The sequence below is a fragment of the Bombus terrestris genome, chromosome 8, assembly GCF_910591885.1.
Source record: "Bombus terrestris chromosome 8, iyBomTerr1.2, whole genome shotgun sequence".
NCBI classification, from domain to species: domain Eukaryota; kingdom Metazoa; phylum Arthropoda; class Insecta; order Hymenoptera; family Apidae; genus Bombus; species Bombus terrestris.
The window spans coordinates 7,237,828-7,255,904 of record NC_063276.1 but is presented as its reverse complement, the minus strand read 5'-3'; the positions used below and the strand labels follow the sequence as shown (position 1 = coordinate 7,255,904).

Here is an 18,077-nt window from a genome sequence, read left to right as displayed (position 1 = left end):
ACGTTTGACGCAGTACCGTACAATGGCGAGGGTTCATCACAAACGCAATAATAATGCTTAAAATTTTCTAAACAAATATTCCATTGCAATATTTTTTATTTACATTCATATCACTATCGTACATAAAACTGAAATTAATAGGAATGGAAAATAATGGAGTATCGAAAATAGATATATGTATATGTTTTCGTTATAAGAATTAATAAACTGTCAATAAAGAAGCAAACACGAATACTTCGATTGATCTATGCTTATTCATTTCATGAATGTTTCTCCAGTTCGTAACATCGTGTAACATAAAGCGATTATGTGTTTAAAGACCTGAGCGTATTGCATCAGTAATCTCGAGTGAAGTGCTGTGCTCAAAGGGTTACAAGCTTTATATATACGTATATGTATATATGAAGGATCGAGGAAATGAATGGAAGAGACAATTTCTCTAAGTATAATAAGAAAGTACAGCTTGAGAAACATAACTACATATCGATGATATCTTTGTAAAAATATCGATTTCCACGTACAAGGTATATCTTACTCCTTTCTATGTTCATTATGGTACATTACAATTGTCGCACTTGCACAAAATAAACTAATATTTCTGATTGTAACGTTTGCCTAGATTAACACTATATTTATGTATACTCAATAAAAAATAATTCTCTCCTCGTCATCCAATATGATATTCAATACAATATAATATTTTTATATATTCTGTTGTAGTCAGAACTACTACATCGATTAAATTTTCCTGAACCAAATAATTTACAAAAATTTGATTAAGAATCCCTATGGTAGATTGAATCCGAAATTGCGCAGTGCTGGGTACCGAGAGGGAGTGATACGTCTTTGAAATGAAAGAGCGCCTGCGCTAGGAGCAGCACGGCGGTGGTCGGTGCAAGGAGGGTAACGGTGACCCAGGGGCGGCAGTGCGGGTTCAGGGGGCGGCGAGGGCAGGTGCCTCCGTTGGAACTACCCCTTGACAACAGCCCGCAGCCATTCTCACCTCCGGCCGATCTTACGTCGCGTAATTCTCCTTTCTTTCGACAATCGAACATCCGTCGATCGCGGTGATTCTTCTTCGTCTTGCTGGAACAAGGCTCACGCGATTCATTCAGGTAAATCGAACGAATCTAATGATAGTGTTTTTTTTTTCTTGTAATAATTACGTAAACGCGATAAATTGGTATTATTGCGAATGACACCTACAAACGATCTTTTGGCGGTAGTGCGCCTCTGGGAGCTTATTTGTTGCGCGTTAAGCGGCTCCGATTACATAGTGCTTCCTGTTGTGGCATTATCGTGACACCGGTGTAATTCTCCGCAGAGAAGAACCTGCAAATAGGCACGTATATAATCGTTGATTACTTACCAGTAAGTGAAGACTCATCGTAAGCAGCTTGGGATGCTGTGAACGTGCCACGTCTCGATGTTTGTTCTCCGTTTATCATTTTCTTTGTCATTCTTATTTCTGTGGTTGATTAAAAATGTTTCTTCCATCGATTTCGAAATACGGTGCCGTTGAATCAACTAGATTTGGACGATGCCTGTTCTATTTCACTGTGAAAATAGGGAAGCAATTACGCAGACATGCGGCAAGGGGTAAGTTACGGTAATAAATTGGTAAGAATACGTCTGACGAAATATCTAAAGCAAAAATATTCGCTCTTTGGAGGAAACGAGAAATAAAATAGGTGGGCGAGTTCAAAAGAATTATTCTTTTCAGTGCTCTCGGGATTTTATGGGTCATGAGGGACAATCCTATTACATCTTGCTGGATTTCCCTGTATCTATACTTACTTCTTTCAGTGATATTACTTTCTTTCTTCACACATATCGTTATCCTATGCTGAAAAATTCGTTTAATCGCCCGATTTAATTAAATCATCATACTGTTAAAAGTATGCTTGATATAATGTTGCAAAATAAATATTCGTATTAATTGTAATGGCGTCCGTGATATCGAAAGTTACGCTGTTTTACACTTTAACCGATTTATTCAGGGACAAGGGTATCCAGCAAAATGAATTTATTCCGAAATTAATTTATTGATAACAACGAGTTTGTTTGTATAAGACATAGAACTCAATAAAAATTCAATGTTTTCGTTCAATTTTCCGATATACTACCTTATGTTTATACATGCGGCTAATCGATATTGTCCATATGTGTTTTCGGTCCATCGATTACAGCAATTAATCTTTCACGATAAAGGCTACATCGCGGTCAGCAAGTTTAATAGTTTGCTTTTAATAAATTCAGTGTACTTTGATATCCTGCGTAAAGTATTTTCACGGTACAATTAATTTGTCAACAACAGTTCATTTATCTACTGACAAAAGTGAGTTAAAATACTAAACGTTCATTCTATTAACGCTAAATTTCATGGCTTCTGTAATTTCTCGCTGATAAAATAAATCGCCAGCAAAGAAAAGCAAGATCCCTTTTTAAAGAGAGAGATCGTTTATCTTAATTTCGATTAACGTTATTTTCTTCTTATAGTGCCATAATGTATTGCATTGTTAAAATGGCATCGGGGATCCCCTAATTCTCAGCTAATGACGAAGAGCACAGAGATTATATTTTATTCATCGACGACTTTGTTGATAGTACAGGGTTAGATAAGGTTGTTACAAACACACGCTATCGATATTTGAAAGATAATGTGCTTTAGCTTCATCCACTATGTATATAGACAAAAGATTAAGTCATCCTTAGTTGTTCTATATTTCACGTAATTCTTTAACCTTTGAAATCACTAAAGTTCTCGAGCACCGAATATCTTAAATTTTGATCTCTTAGAAATATTCAATTCTTATCTTTTTGGAATTGTTTTGCAATTCTTAGAAGCTAAATTAGTATCATCCAGAAAATCTTTTAGAAATCCGTTTTCGAAAACCCGACGTTTTCTTTTTCTGAATGCCCTAAATACGTATTTAACTCAAAAATATCTATTGCTTTCGGGCCTGAGTTTTTGACAAATTCTGTGCTCCACAAAAGTCTGTAAAAATGTATAAAACCCTCGAAAGGAATGTGCTGGTCTTCATAGTGTGTTCGTCATCTTTGTAATTATCCAATTAAATTTTCATTTATAATTTTCTGTCTATTTCCGTCTCTCTCTCTCTCTCTCTCTCTCTCTCTCTCTCTCTCATGCGAAATAAGGTTGGAAGGTTGAAACAATTAGCGCAGGCGATGATGGATGTGTGTAGCACGTGGACACATTCTGCTTGCCACGATAAACCAAAGTCAGACCTTGACTATGCACAGAAAGTGTTGGCTCTCTAACATTTGAAAGTTCAAAAGTACCTGTAATTATGTAATCATCGTCCATCGATAAACATCTGTGAACGAGCATGGAAATAAGGTTTCGTGGTTTTAATGCTCGCTAATCGCAGGTCAATTTATGTATTTCTTTTTCATCTTTACGATGTTTCCATGTTTCTTCGATTATTATTGCTGAAAAATTAAAACGTTCGATCAACTGTCGAGTCATTGTTGCAAATGAGTAATTGGAGACCGATCGTTGCAAATTATACGATTCATCGGAAATAAGACTGCAACTAATAATGTTTGACGTTCCTTGTCATTTTTTTAATTATTCAACATCGGAATCAATGTCGTGTCTTAAACGAACGTCGTTCATTGTTAAGGTCGCGTTAATGTCAAATCATGCGAAGTCACGGGTTCGAAGATTATCCGAAGTCACAGGAAAGTTATTTTAGAGATCGTTAAAGATCGCTTTACGGTTGTATAGGGTCGTTCCGAGGACACTCTATCTCACAATTTTCGTTCATACGACATAAAGATCGGAATAAACAGTCGAGTATAAAAAGGGAAATTTACGGAATAAACCATTACAAGAAAGTTTTTAGAAATTCAATGGAAGAGGAAGCAATATCATTGAACATGTTATGAACAGGGACATAGAGTCACGTGTTTTATGGCCGACGGAGGCCGACTGAGGTTCGAAAGTTCGTGCCACTTACACAATCATCTCTTGGTAATTAGTTTCAGCATGGAGTGCCCCGAAGCGATGGAACGAGGCCGGAACTTTCGTCTGCTCAGCGAGGAAGAGCTGCCTCGACTCTTGGACTTCCTTGCTGGCTATCTGCCCGAATCCTTAAAGGTGCGTGCAATTTCCCTTTGAATTTGCTCGGCTCACGTTTACGCAAAAAAATTCAGGAAATCCTGGCAAGACCACTAGAGTTTGTAATTTGTCTTTCCCTTAGAGTTTCTATTATGGATTACTGAAATTACCCATTTCAAATACTACCGTGCTCTATTTGTATATCACGGCTACTATTTCATTTTCTTCGTACCATATTTACTTGTCTTCGTTCAATTTCAGATATTTATTCGTTATTTCGTAACAGTCTTTTTGCTCAGAAGATAAAAGACACGGGATATTTCGAATATATGTTAAAAAATGAAGAAATAGATAGAACATGTAAATTCCGAAGAGAATGGAATAGGGTTTTACGGTTGAAAGCTGTATAAGTTAAATTTCTCCGTAATTAATGGTACCTTTTCTCATGCAAAAACCAATGAATCAGAAATTACGTGCCCTACGGAAAAACATAATTCGTTTCGTTACACGTGCAAATTAGGTTTCCCTTGCTTGAAAATATTCCCCGTACCTGTCGGATGCCGTGTTTTCGACTAATAATAATTCCAGCGATCGATCTCGAGCGCGTTTACATTTCGAAAAACAAAATAACCGGTTCCGAATAAATTATTCCAACGCTCGCATAATTACAGTGGTTCTCTGGAAATTACTATATTTTTTTGCCGCATTAATGCGAATACGTGAAAGGCGGCTGATTTACGAGATTCGCGGGCCAATTTTTGCGGACGAAAATTTAATTAAGAGCTTCGCGTCATCTTCTGCTCAAAAACGCGATTCTAAATCACGCTACGAGTGCCAGACGAGACCTTGAATTTGGTTAGAAATGCAGGCTAGGTGAACACATAGATCTACGCTGCTGTAGAAAAGGTGACACGTAAATCTACGCGCGCTGAATGCACCACGCGATTAATATCGTAAGGTTAAGGTCCTTGGAATTCACTGCGACGCGATAAAACAACCCACAAGGAATTTAGTGCGAACGAAGGCCAATACCTGCACGCGCTTGCCACCTTTAAATTATCGCTCCGCAGCCTGAAGTCCTTGGAAGACGTTCACGTTAGCTTTCTATCCTAAACTTGGAACACGATCGGCTCGAAGACGTTCCAAAATAGACCTCAAGTTGATCTAACCTTCGTCACTTTTTATGATTTTAACTTTCACTATACATGTATTCGCATCTTCCGTGAACAAGCTGCATCCTTTCTACCCAGGCCTAATTTTTCTTGCCCATTTACTATACAGGCTCTTAACGATTTGTATTTATTATTATAAAAAGTTCGCTATATTGCTTCGAGTCTTGAAAACATATCGACAGAGAATAAATGTTTAACTTAATTAAATGTGGAACTAAACGGATGGTACATTTAAGAATTGAAATAAGAAATCCTTACGATCTTGACTTACAGCAGCGCGATCTTTAGCCCGTCGATTATTATTCGATGTTACATGTCAGATAATGTGGTACGGGATAGCGTCTCTGGTGTCCGAGATTTATGATAATTAGACAAATAGATCCTCGCAGGACCCAAGAATCGAAAGGTTCTTCGGAAAAGAGAAAAATTCGCTTTGAAGAAATGCACGAATAAAACGTCGCATCTCGGGTCGCATAAACGATCTCGTGGAGGATTAGGATAAACTTAAAAAATGATCAAAGAAAGGACGAGTGAAAGAAAGAAACAATATTTGAGATAAATGTACAGTGAGAAGAAGAAATAGGGACACAGAATCTGTCGTGGAGTTGGGAGAAAATTGGCCGGGCGATAGGGGGAGGATATCCGCAGCACTCCCGAGGGAAGAGGGGGCGAGGATCGACAGGATGAGATTACCGGTGTAAAGGAAGAGATCCTTGCGTAGTATTTCCGCCGTAACCCGGTATAAGTGGTCGGCCGTTGTGCTAGGTTAGTGTCAAGGTCGTAACCGTGTACAGGTCGCTTTGTGCAACGGCGATATTCTCGCCGGGATATTTGCACGCAGGGTCGTAAAGTGGCGCGAGCAACGCGGCGTGATATTTTTTCTAAGTGGTACATAGAAAGCTAGGCACGTATTAACGTATGATACCAAACCAAGGCTGAAATCTCTTTTCTGACGACACGTTTCGATAGATCAATCGCGTGTGCACCGATTACGCGATGTTAAAGCGTGTCCTCGTGTTCATCACCATCGCCGTACGTTCGCCACGTTCAGCCATGTGTATAAAGGTGATATTTTTTGAACGACTGTACCATAGCTCATTTTAACATCGCGATAAGAAGTTCACTACGCACAGCCACTCAAATGTTTCAGGACATGTGCTATTTTTAATAAATTTCGATATCTAATGTAGATTATAAATTTCAAATCACTCGACGTTGTACTTATCGATGAAGTACTTCTGTGAAACAGATCGCGTCCCCATGCATACATTAGTATCTCATGAATGCTAATCTCCTACACAGTCAGGGAACTGTATTCAATATCCATTTGATCGATGACAAAGAAACGTATAAAAAGCGGTGGAAAAAAGTTACTTTTTAAAATTATAAAAATATTTTTAACGATAATATCGATCACCGTTATCGGTCATTTATGATGCTATCTCGGCTTATAAACTGCCTTCTACGCACGCTGTTGCAGCAACGTTCGCCGCATGTAGTGGCCTGACAAATCGGCAGGTTACGCACCGTACACCGAATCTCGGGTGTCGAAAGTCTTGAAGCCGATCTCCACCGAGTTCATTCGGCCGACGTCGTTATGACATCACAACCACGATCGATATACCCGGCGAACCGGAGAGACCACCTTCAGCGATATCAGTATCATCTGTATTATCAGTCTTATCGTTCAAGCGTAATCGGCATCTCAGTTCATCTTCTTGATTTTGGTGTTTTCTTTCCGTTCATTCTCCTCGAGTATCGCGTTCCGTTCCTTATTGTCACGCTGCGTCGTTATACGTACAGTTTCTTTTCCTTAAGTTTACTCGTGCCGTTTCGTTCCTTTTCTTCGTTGTAGTGTGTTCGCGTTAAACATTTCATTTCAAGCATCGATTATAGGATCTTCTTTCTCTTCCTTTTTTATAGCATTTTATACGCATATCTATAAAATATCAATGGAAATAAGAAAGTACTGTACGTAATTTTAAAGTTTCTTTCTAGAAAAGATACCACATAGTATGTATCTATAATACAGTACATATCTATACTAAATGTCTCATAACCATTCGTTACGACCTCGGTATTTTCTTCGCACGTACTGCTACAGTAATAGGTATCGATAGACGTTCAAAACACTCGAATACCTATAGTAGGAATAAGCAACAGCCTGTACACTTTTTCCTGAACACCCTAGCACATAGATCGAAGTAATTTAAGATATCGTAATAAAGGCGTAATTGAAATTTGTAATCATGACTGAATTGTGCATTATACGGTAAACCTGAAGAATTTCGTGTCAGCAATGTTAAAATATTTAAAGCTAAAAACGACGAGGGAACGAATTTACAGAGAGACTCCGCCGGCATCGATCCATCTTTTTCTCTTTCGCCTTTCACTCTCGAGCCAGAGAGTTATCGATCTAAAAAGAGCTTTGTTTGTTGCTCGTCGACGGCTGGCGGGACTACCGGTGTTACGACTGCTGGCCACGCCACCTCAATTCCGGTACCGATGTGCAAGGTGTAGCGGAGTCAAGGCCAAGGTTGCGTTTCCATGATCAACGCACGGCGTTGATCTCGTAATCTCACTGCGATATCGACAGAGATTCGTTCTTGCGACACTCCATCGGAATTCGATGTTGTAAGCGTTTAATGTTATCGAGAAAGTCGTCGATTGCTTATCTGCGATCATAAGCTCTTACGTCTCGTATAACGTTTATAATTTACCATTTGTATTATGCCAGGCATAAGCGATACATAATCTTCTCGCGTTTAGGCTTTCTTTGAAAAAGATGATCGAAAGGTAGTTTTATTGCGTTTTATTAGTTTGCAATCCTCATAGCGTACTTCGCATCACCATTCTTCGCAATGGATATCTTTCGAAAACTAACTAACAAAGATACAAAAATTTGGTCGTGACCGGATACAGACGCACCGTCTTTAATTTCTTGACTGCAAAATTCCAAAAGATGGTTCTGTTCAGATCGCAAGGAATGGTTCTCCGGAGTTATTTCTTCATCTTTTCTGCGAGCCCGCCTCGCATTAGCAGTTTGCGCGATTCGGAAGAATTAACGATGACCATTGGTACTCGCGTTGTGTGTTATAATGCTTGGCCAGCATGAAACGATGGCGCATGCCGGCTACGTCATTTATCCTCGAATAAAGCTGTGCCAACCAACGAAAAGGCAAGGTCAAGGTTGTGTCCGGACGTGCACACGCGATGCCGTACGGCTTTTTCGAATCCGCATTTGAATCGATGCTCCTTGCACGCTTACAACGCGTCATGATGATCCTTAACGAGCAACGACAGCCTGTCTCGAAGAGGTTCGATAATGAGTAGCTTCGCCGGACCACTTTTTCAATCGCCTCTTTCTTCTTTTGTTTCCGTGACAAGTGGATGAAGCGAGAGAAACTCGAAGTCCAACATACATCATCTTTTCTTCCTTACATTAGCTCTTCGGCTTAGGGGAGATTGTCTACAACGGTAGCAAGTGGCGATGAGGTAAGATAACTATAGTACACTACTACTAACAGCAGTGTACATAATGGCACCATTTCGTTTCTTTTCTTTCATATAAATAGGTACAGTTAGTATGACCTGAAGAAATATCAATCAACTGTTCATAAAGTAACGAAGTATTTCTGTTACGGTAATATTCTGCTTTTTGTTAAAACAGAATTTGTGATACGAAGCGTGAAACACGTATACATTGGTTGCAAGTATATTCATTAAGGAAAAAGGAAAAATACGGTTATATATTAAAAATAATAAAGCTGCCAGGTCTCGTTTATTCGCCACGTTAACGCATGTTACGTGTTACTCTATTATTATCTCTAAACCGGGTAAATTAGCTTGCATGACTTTTATCTCGCCAGCAATTTGAAGTTTGTTCAATAACGTTGGATTTTTTAAGGTCGTGATAAGGTAAATAAACTTCTTTAGTTTCACTTTTGCCGGTGTATAATAAAAATGAAATTTTAAAGAGAGAATGAAAAGGGAACTTTATCAGTGGGTTTATTTTCAAGATTAATTGACATAGGGAATTAGATAAGAAGGGATTGCTGAAACAAATTTACGTGTTAATATTTCACTGGATATCAAGATTCAATTTCTCAAAATTAATTTTATGTATACGAGGTGCGACACGTCGAGCGCGAAGAGAAGCATTTTCGCTCGAAAGACACCAAACGAATCGGGACAATTCCTGCAACTTTCTTATTTGCATCATCTCTCTCGGCTCTTTTCACGATCGAGCCAGTGATATGTAAATTTACGCCGGTCATACTTCACGCGATGCATGTGAAACATTTTATTACAAGACATCTGTGCTCACAAAAATATTTCAAGTAAAAGCGAGCACGTTTACGTTCCTTTTTCAGAAAACGAGATGCGGGGAATTTGCCTGTCTTTCATGCGGCCAAGGAAGCTAAAATCCTATACGCTTGACGAAAAAATGAAACGTAAAAAATAAAAATAAAAATGATAGAAGAGATATCGGCAGTAACGGGCAAAACACTCGCGACTACGTGAAACTACTGGGTCGTATTCAAATTACAAATTAAATTGACGTGTGAAATCGCTAGAACGTTCGCAGTGTATCGTGCATGATATTCGTCCATTCTGTCTGATGCAACGGTTATATAAAATCTAGGACAGACTACGACGTTCCGCAATACTGTCGATTATTTACTTACTTTCAACCGAGAGGTTGTTACGGAGCTGGTAGCTCACATGATGCATCTGCATTCAATATGTATATTCTCCAATCGATACAGATATCACTAGAATTTTAAATGGTCGTCTGTTACAGTTATTGGCAACCATAGTCTTTTGTAGCTGATATGATTCGATTTCGATGTCAGTTGGTGGCAAAAGTGGTCGAACGAATGGAACTCGTCGTAACTGTTTTCCCCCTTGCAAAATTGAAAATCGTTACAATATTTGAGGAAGAAAAAGGGAATGCTTTAGACACGAACGTATCAGAGGTAGCACGTGTTTTATTTTAAAAGCCGACGTCTGGAGCGTCGCCCTTGGCTAGATTACTCTTTATCTTGCAGCTTCCCTGTAAACATCCACCTTTTCATCTCAGACGTTGCCTTTAGTCAATGCTCACTACGGGAAAGAAATCCACCCCTTAACTACCCCAAGAGCTTGTACTCTTCTAATTCTTCCGCGAGATGAAAAGATTTCCAACTGTTTCTTCGCGGATCCACAGCTTTGTAACTGCTACAGTGCAAAAAGATTACTTGTCATTTTGTCCGTTTACTTGGCAAGGTGGTTACTCAGCTGGGAAACTACTGGTTTGAAACAGAGTACAAGCTCTTCGTCGATTGTTTGCAGCTTTTAACGTAACTGTCCTCTTTGTTTTACAGTTCCATCAAACTTTGTTGACCTACATGCATGACAGAGTATGGGATTTTAATTTCTACGTAGCTAATAACTGGCCCGAGGACGCGATCTGCTTACATTTCCCCGGAATGACATTATCTGTGAGTATAAAATAAATCTCCATTCGTTTCAAATTATACTTTAACCGCGACTGATCCTATCTCGCAACAGTGCACTCATACTACGTTTATTTCCCTCGAGTATATCAGGAAAAAAGATATCGAACATTGTCCGTGTAATTTATCTTCTCTCATAAATTTATAAGATAAAATATTTTAAAGTCGCTTCTATGAAACAAAGTACTCGATGATTCAATTAAATACTCACGCGGATAAAAAATGTAAAATTGAAAAAGGAATGTGTACCCATCTCACGAGTCTTTGGCAAATTCATCTTGTTTCCGAACGTATCGCGTAGAGGTGCAGAAAAGTTGGCCCAGATACTTGCTTGGCTTTCGGCCAATCTTTTGTTTCACAGCCTTGCCAGTTCATTACCTGACCTCAGTCGTGACTCTTCTAATCTACACTCTATCTCGCTCGATGTTCTTTACTTAATTAACGTGTCCGCAATCTTGTGCGTTCGATAACTTGTTACCGTTAAATTCTCTCGTCTTTTCCTGAAATTTGCCAATTCGTAAATCAAAACGCGTGAACCTTGATATTTTCCATTGTAATTATTTGTTTGATCGCATTGAAACCAAGGTGCCTAAATTCTCCAAAGGGACAAAGTTAAATTTCAAATGGGATTTTACGACGTTAAAAGTCGGGGCAGAGTAAATCTGAACGTTCGGCGACAAAACCCAATGATAAATAATTCATGCGCCCGAGGACAAGGCCTTTCACAACTTCCCTTAGTTTTAGCGCCGGCAGAAGACCAATCTCTTCTTTAACGTAATCACTTCATCGACTTTCAGCCTCATGGTTTGCTGTTCGAGAGCGTGGGCGTCTTTTGTCCTAACGACCGACTGGAACTACTCACATTATTGAGGAACGAAGATGTTTTGATCGATTGGTCGAAGCCTTTGTACATTAACTTCATACACTATGCCTTAGCGGAAGAGTTGACACGTCTTTACGAGGGGATAGGAACTATAGAGAGGGTGGCTGGAGATGTCTACATGTGCGCGGACCCGAACAACCTAAACTGCGTGGAAGAAGCTGACGAGGACGCAGATCCTGACATACAAGTTCAACCGCTGAAAGCAGAACACGCCGAAGGAATTTATGAACTGTATCCTGCTAACGATATGGAGTGTCATGAAGTCTTTCTGCGGCTAATCAGAATCCTTCCAGCAGCAGGAGTCTTTGTTAAGGGAAGTTTAGCAGCGTGGATGGTCCAGTCTTACTATGGGGCCATGTTCTCCATGCAGACCAAGCCAGAATACAGACGGAAGGGCTACGGTACAAAATTAGCAAGGTAGACGAATCTTATCTTCTATTGTTATATCTTATATTTTCATGTTATAATCGGATCATTGCTTGATGAACTAGTTTAACACTTTCACTGCTACTGACGTGATTATTTGTTTCAAAAAAAAAAATTTGAGAAACTAACAAAACGGTGAACACCGTACCCAGAAAAAGAACATTAGTTAAAATAAAGGCATTCCTGATAAAAACAGAATACATTTTCAGAGGTAGATCGTTATATTCTAGTAGCAGCGAATGTGTTACGGTAAATAATCTCGAAAAAGTCTTACACCAACGATACTTCTCCATTCATAATAGTAAAATCGTAGGTACTTGACCAAAAAAGTCGTCGACAAGGGGTACCAGCCGTTCGTTGTGATACGTCCTGAAAATGATGCGAGTCAGAGTTTATACAGGAAATTAGGATTTAAGAGGTTGTACCAAACCGTACGGATGTCGTTCATGCCGTCAACGTGGCAGGACGAAGAAACGAAGATGAACCGAGTCTTACGAGAGAACTTGGAGAACGCTGTCAGACAGCTAACCATCGAGCAGAAAGTTGCGGACGCGTTCAGAAATGAAGAAATGATTTCCATTAAGGAAGAAACCATAGAAGACAAGGAACAGATGTCGGAATGTCTGAACGAAACAGGGAATTTGTTGGTGGAGGAACCTGAGGAAGGATCCGAAGAGGACGAAAATCCTTTGGGAGAGGAGACAGAAGAAAGAATAATAGTGACCGAACTTTCGGTCGAAGGAAACGTCGAAGTAGAATCTGCTGGTAATACTGCAGAAACTGCGAATGGTAGCAATCAAGACGATGGGGGAACAAATACTGGGGACGCGGAGTAATTAAGTACTTACATGTTCGATTATTCGATAAAAGGTCCATGATTTACGTCGAGTTGCTCGCTCGAGTGTACGCTTTTCCTTTCAAGGCTAACGGAGGAAAGAGAGCGATTGGTATAGGGACACTAGCGAATTTTCCAGCCAAAAACTCTAACATTCAATTTATACATATAAAAAGCTGACTTGGAAATGCACTTTGAATAAGCTACAGTTCTTTAACAAAATTTTTCTTAATGCTTTTGCAAGCAAACTGAATCAAAGCAGCAACAATTGAAAGTATTAGTTGTGATATGCTTTTAGACTATTTATTCATTGATAGGTATGTTCTAAAGCGGTAGCCTTTTGTGAGGGAGAGCTCTCGAGCGACATGAATGACACTAGGAAAGAGAAAAGAAATTATTTTAAGAAATTTAACGATTTTACGGCACCGCGTTCGTGCGAGGCTTCAATTCGAGTACGAAAGTACGTAGATACGAGATTTACGTACGGGTTCCTCATATCAGACTGCTTGAAGTATGTCGTAAAGATCTCAGGAAACAGCTAGATGTATCCTTTGAATCGCCATGTTTAGATTGTTTCAAAGTCTATCTGTACCTGTTGTATTTGGTGGATTCATTGTTTCAGATGTTTGGCATTAAATATTTTAGCAATTTGTCAGTACATCTGTATGGAGTATATTTGGAAGTTTACCTGAAATTAATCTTTCGTTTAATGGTCTTTTCAGACTAATAACAATTACAACTGATAATCCTTGACGAGATAATGCTTATGTGTTCTTATCGAATAGCCTGTGAGTTATATAATAATTAATTAAATATAATTAACATGAATATTTAATGAGTATCGAAAAAAGAAAACTGAATGCGATCGACAAGCAAAGACACGAAGAACCTAATATCCTTTAGCGACCAAACACTATGATGGACTTTGAATTATGAATTGCATATATACCTATCTAAACGATGAATCCTATGAGTGGACAAAAAGAAACGAACGTGATGAATAGTCGTGGAACGCGCGACTGCTTAGAAATTTACGCGCTAAATCAATCTGTGATTATAATTTCCCTATATAAAGTAGCGTTTCGAACAAAAATTCAGAAGCCTCGTGCGACCTCGACACGCTTTCCTTAATACAAGTAGAAGCCAATTACTGTACCGGTGCGCTCGACCGTACTAAATTTCAGGTACGTTGAATTATGGGATAACAACATTGACTCGACGAGATTGAAACCAGGTAGTGAAAGATATTTTGTTCGAAAACTTATACTTCTAACGCAGCGTGCATGCAACGCTATGGCGTCATTTCGAAAGAGTAACTAATGCCTAATGTTAAGGCTTTGTTTCACAATCTGAAGAAATTATTATAATATTTTTTTATTCAATACAGAATAAATTCTATAAATACAAGAAGTAAGTTCGAAGTAAGACCTGTGAGTATAGTACACCGGCACAGCGATCGGTTTAGCGTGCGAGCCAATGATAATAATAATAAAAATAGTTAATAGCGATCATACAATTAATATTACTATTAGTTACAGAATATACATGTATAATATGAATATACGCGCAAAAAGGAAGCCCGATCAGCCCGGTTCGCTTACTGAGAAAATCCTTTTTTAGAATTTAGATGGTTACTATTTGTATCATTTTTTCTATATTTTACAGATACGTTTTATCAATGATACTCGACGTGGTAAACACGTGTGAAAGAACAGGTTTAAGAAGGTCGGTGCTGGGACGACCGGGCAGTTCCTCGAAGGCCCTCAATGTCCCTCCTTTATTTTGGATTTTCGACGTTTCCGGGGGCCAGCTGTGATATTTTCCTCACTCCACTTATGCTCTGGTTACAGTACCGACAAATTTAGATTTAGACAATTGATTGTTAATGGAACATGCTGGGACTCCTTCAATTCCATTGATATTTTGTCACCGACGTACTTAAAATAGCGAATAAATTTGTTATTTCGTATTGTTTTAGTTATTGACTCTTAGAGGACCAAGAAAATCAATATATTGGCAACAGTGGCGTAAAACGCAACACTCAAAATTATAGTGTCTTCAAGTTCACCTAAAAATTATTATAACGCATGAAAAATTAGTGTCCTCTGAGTGTAAAACATTTTACAACAAAAAATATGTCACGTACGTTACCTTGACCACGTTAAGAAAAAAGATAATATAATTCATATCCTAACTCCAGTTTAGATAATTACGAGCATAAAACTGGATATAAAATTGATAAACGATTGGTCGTTTAAACGTATGCGATAATGTACATGTTTAATATCTGGAAAGAATTCTGCGTATCTCCCTATATTGCTTAAATAGCAAAGCTTGTCAAGTTCGTTTTGCCAGTTTGAGTTGCAACGTTAATCATAACCTGATTCACAAGCGGTCGCAATTTCGAATACTTTCTTACACTATGCACAAGCTCGAATAAAATTCGTAAATACGATTAAAGATGTGTAGAACGGTTATTACGAGAGATATGAATTTTCGAACCGAATAACACAGAACGAAAAGGGCACTGAATTTTAAAGTCCAATTAGTCCAAGATAATCTCAACGTCGAAAAATTTGCATACGTGATTTTGGGCACAAGAGAAAAATCATCGTAGTTCCTACATCTATAACTAGATAGCGAAGGTGGTTAGTGGCGCTATCGTCAGAACAGTTTTCCCTCCAATTTTAAGTTTGGCTGCGCAGTGCAATTTTCGATTCGGTTCGTTGACCGCGCCATGTCAATTATAATTCCGAGTGTGATAAAAGTGTTATTTCTTCCGTCATACGATCACTAATTAGTGCTAGAACATCGGTAAGATTCTGTTCTTTCTCAAAGATATATTTAAAGAAGCGTGATAACGTATAAATATTGGATAGATGTATGATCATACAATTTTTACAGAGAACCCATCTCGATTCGAAACCCAGTTAACGGATGAATTAGCGGATCTATTTCTCAGCTCCATCGTATTGCCGTTTGTTCAGTCATATCAAACAATGTTTATAAATTAAGGTAAAAATTCACGTAATATAGTTTTTATAGTCATTGATCGGCCTGGCAGAAAAGGATTTCCAGCGATTAATGACGTGTGTATAATTCGCACAAACTGATTTCTCGTAATGGCCGTACGCCATGTGATTCCGTTGCATAAGTTTCAACCAATTAATTGCAAATCATTATTTCCAAATATTTTCTAAAACAAGTAAGAAATAATAACAAATAAATCTTGGAAACTAATTTTTAGACTAATAAAAAAATGCATTTGACTTTGTATTTAAATTTTCTATTTTTTTTTTATCTAGTCAAAAAGTTTAATTTCGTAGCACCATGCATTATTGATTACAGTTCCGAACACATTTCTTTTTGTTTGTATTTTTTGCTATAATTTAAGAAAATAATTCATTTTCATTTACATTCATTTAATCTGTCTTTAAATGATGTCCCGTTTTTATGAAACAATTGCAACGGAAGGACATGAAAGATGTCTGAATAGAAAATTAGAAAAGAAAAGAGCAACAACGAAATAATCACTGTAATTAAATCTATACAAGCATGTACCTATTAGTTTGCTAATTGTAGCACCATGCAAGTCGATGTTTCGCGAAATAGGCCTAAAATCCGTCTATCGACATCTAAACATGTTTCTTCAACATATATTGTAAGTATATACATATACATATATATACATTAATATATGCATATATATCTGTATGTGTATATACATATATACATATATATGTATATATGTGTATGTATATATATTATGTATAGGAATATATATGACATATATATTCTTATATATTTCCTCGTGCACGTTGCCTTCCGCTACAACAAAATCTTTATCTGGAGCAACCACTTAAATTTCTGTCATATAATATATGAAAGTTATACAAAAACTGTTAAATAAATAAAAAGGGAATTATATCGCGAATGCAAAATTATCGGAAGTCTATTCATTATACGGAACGAGAAAACGAAGTTAACCTATAAAGCGTAATCCAGGGGAATGTAGCATGTCTATCACAAAGGTAGACATTGATTTTTGTAATTTGTGTGTTCGATAAAGGCAAATATTTTCAACGCGTGAGATTTTTTATGAAAATTGGACATTGGAAATGAGCTTTGGATAATAAATGGAACAAATAAATATGATTTTCCAACGGTGGTGTGATTTATTATGCACTTTTATCGACACACTTGCCCATCTATATCGACCATGTTCGTTAAATTCGGAATTGATAGTTATTTTACGTATAGTAACTTATAAAACAGTAAATTCTTACAATATATTATTTGTTGCCCGATTTCGACCACTTGAATATCATTACTGTTTATTTTTATTAATCTTTCACACATTTTTATGCGTCTCAAAATACATTCAACTTTTTAACGTAATTCTTTATAGATTCCTTTAAATTCTAACACTTGGTTTTTACAATAAATAATTAAATGTAACCGCACTTACATTAAACGTAATGATTAAAATTTACAAAGCACAATCGATGTCTATTACAATTTTATCAATATCGTATTTTATCTTCGTAAACACATTGTTTTATGATAATGATCAACTAGTTATGAAAGATTCATCTTTTGACAAACGGCACTCTTGCACTATCAGCTGATTCATAACAGAGACCGTAAATATGCGTCATGAGTTAAACGTCAAACGTTCAATTACTCTTAGCAAAAGTTTGACATTTTGAAATCTAATCGATCACGGGATATTAATGTTCAACGTAGATACACGAACATGAAAGGTTTCTTGAGTCCGTAGTTCGAACATGAAGCAACATATCACCAGGAGCACAAATTCTTACATCGGGTTAAGGTTAGAGAACACAAAAATCGGCCATGTAGTTTTATCTGCACGACGCGACGCTTGGGAGTGTCTGTTGGAAATCGAAGATGTCTTATCAATTAGTGGTAGAAAAAGATTGTGACGATAAAAATATACGTAACCGCGAATACTAGAGTTCGAGATGAGAAAGAGGCGCACGATGTATAAAATTGGTAGCGTTTCACGATGTACTGCACTAAGCGATCTACAAGAAGGAGAAGAGACGACAGGTGACTGGTGGCTTCGCCATGCGCGTTGCTCGCTCGACCTCGGCGTCGCTCGAGCACGCTCGTCATAGCTCGGGCGCCTCCGGCGGCGAATGGTGGGGCGAGCAGT

At 37.9% G+C, this 18,077-nt stretch overlaps 1 protein-coding gene and 1 long non-coding RNA gene across 3 annotated transcripts; one reads left to right on the top strand and one right to left on the bottom strand.

The window, feature by feature from the left end:
* Nucleotides 1–909: 909 nt before the first annotated feature.
* LOC110119486 lies at nt 910–17,061 on the top strand. 2 transcript variants are annotated; one of them, XM_020864055.2, is made up of 5 exons: nt 910–1,115; nt 4,006–4,123; nt 10,623–10,739; nt 11,552–12,054; nt 12,377–17,061. In XM_020864055.2, the coding sequence occupies exons 2-5, from the start codon at nt 4,013–4,015 to the stop codon at nt 12,897–12,899; spliced, it is 1,254 nt and encodes a 417-aa protein (XP_020719714.1). In that variant the 5' UTR covers nt 910–1,115; nt 4,006–4,012; the 3' UTR covers nt 12,900–17,061. The 2 variants fall into 2 exon arrangements, with proteins under 2 accessions (XP_020719714.1, XP_020719713.1); XM_020864054.2 differs by lacking the exon at nt 910–1,115 and adding an exon at nt 1,458–1,599.
* LOC125385543 lies at nt 17,049–18,061 on the bottom strand. Its single transcript, XR_007224947.1, has 2 exons — nt 17,864–18,061; nt 17,049–17,793 (listed from the first exon to the last, which is right to left on the bottom strand). It is a non-coding gene; the product is annotated as an uncharacterized LOC125385543 (long non-coding RNA).
* Nucleotides 18,062–18,077: the final 16 nt, after the last annotated feature.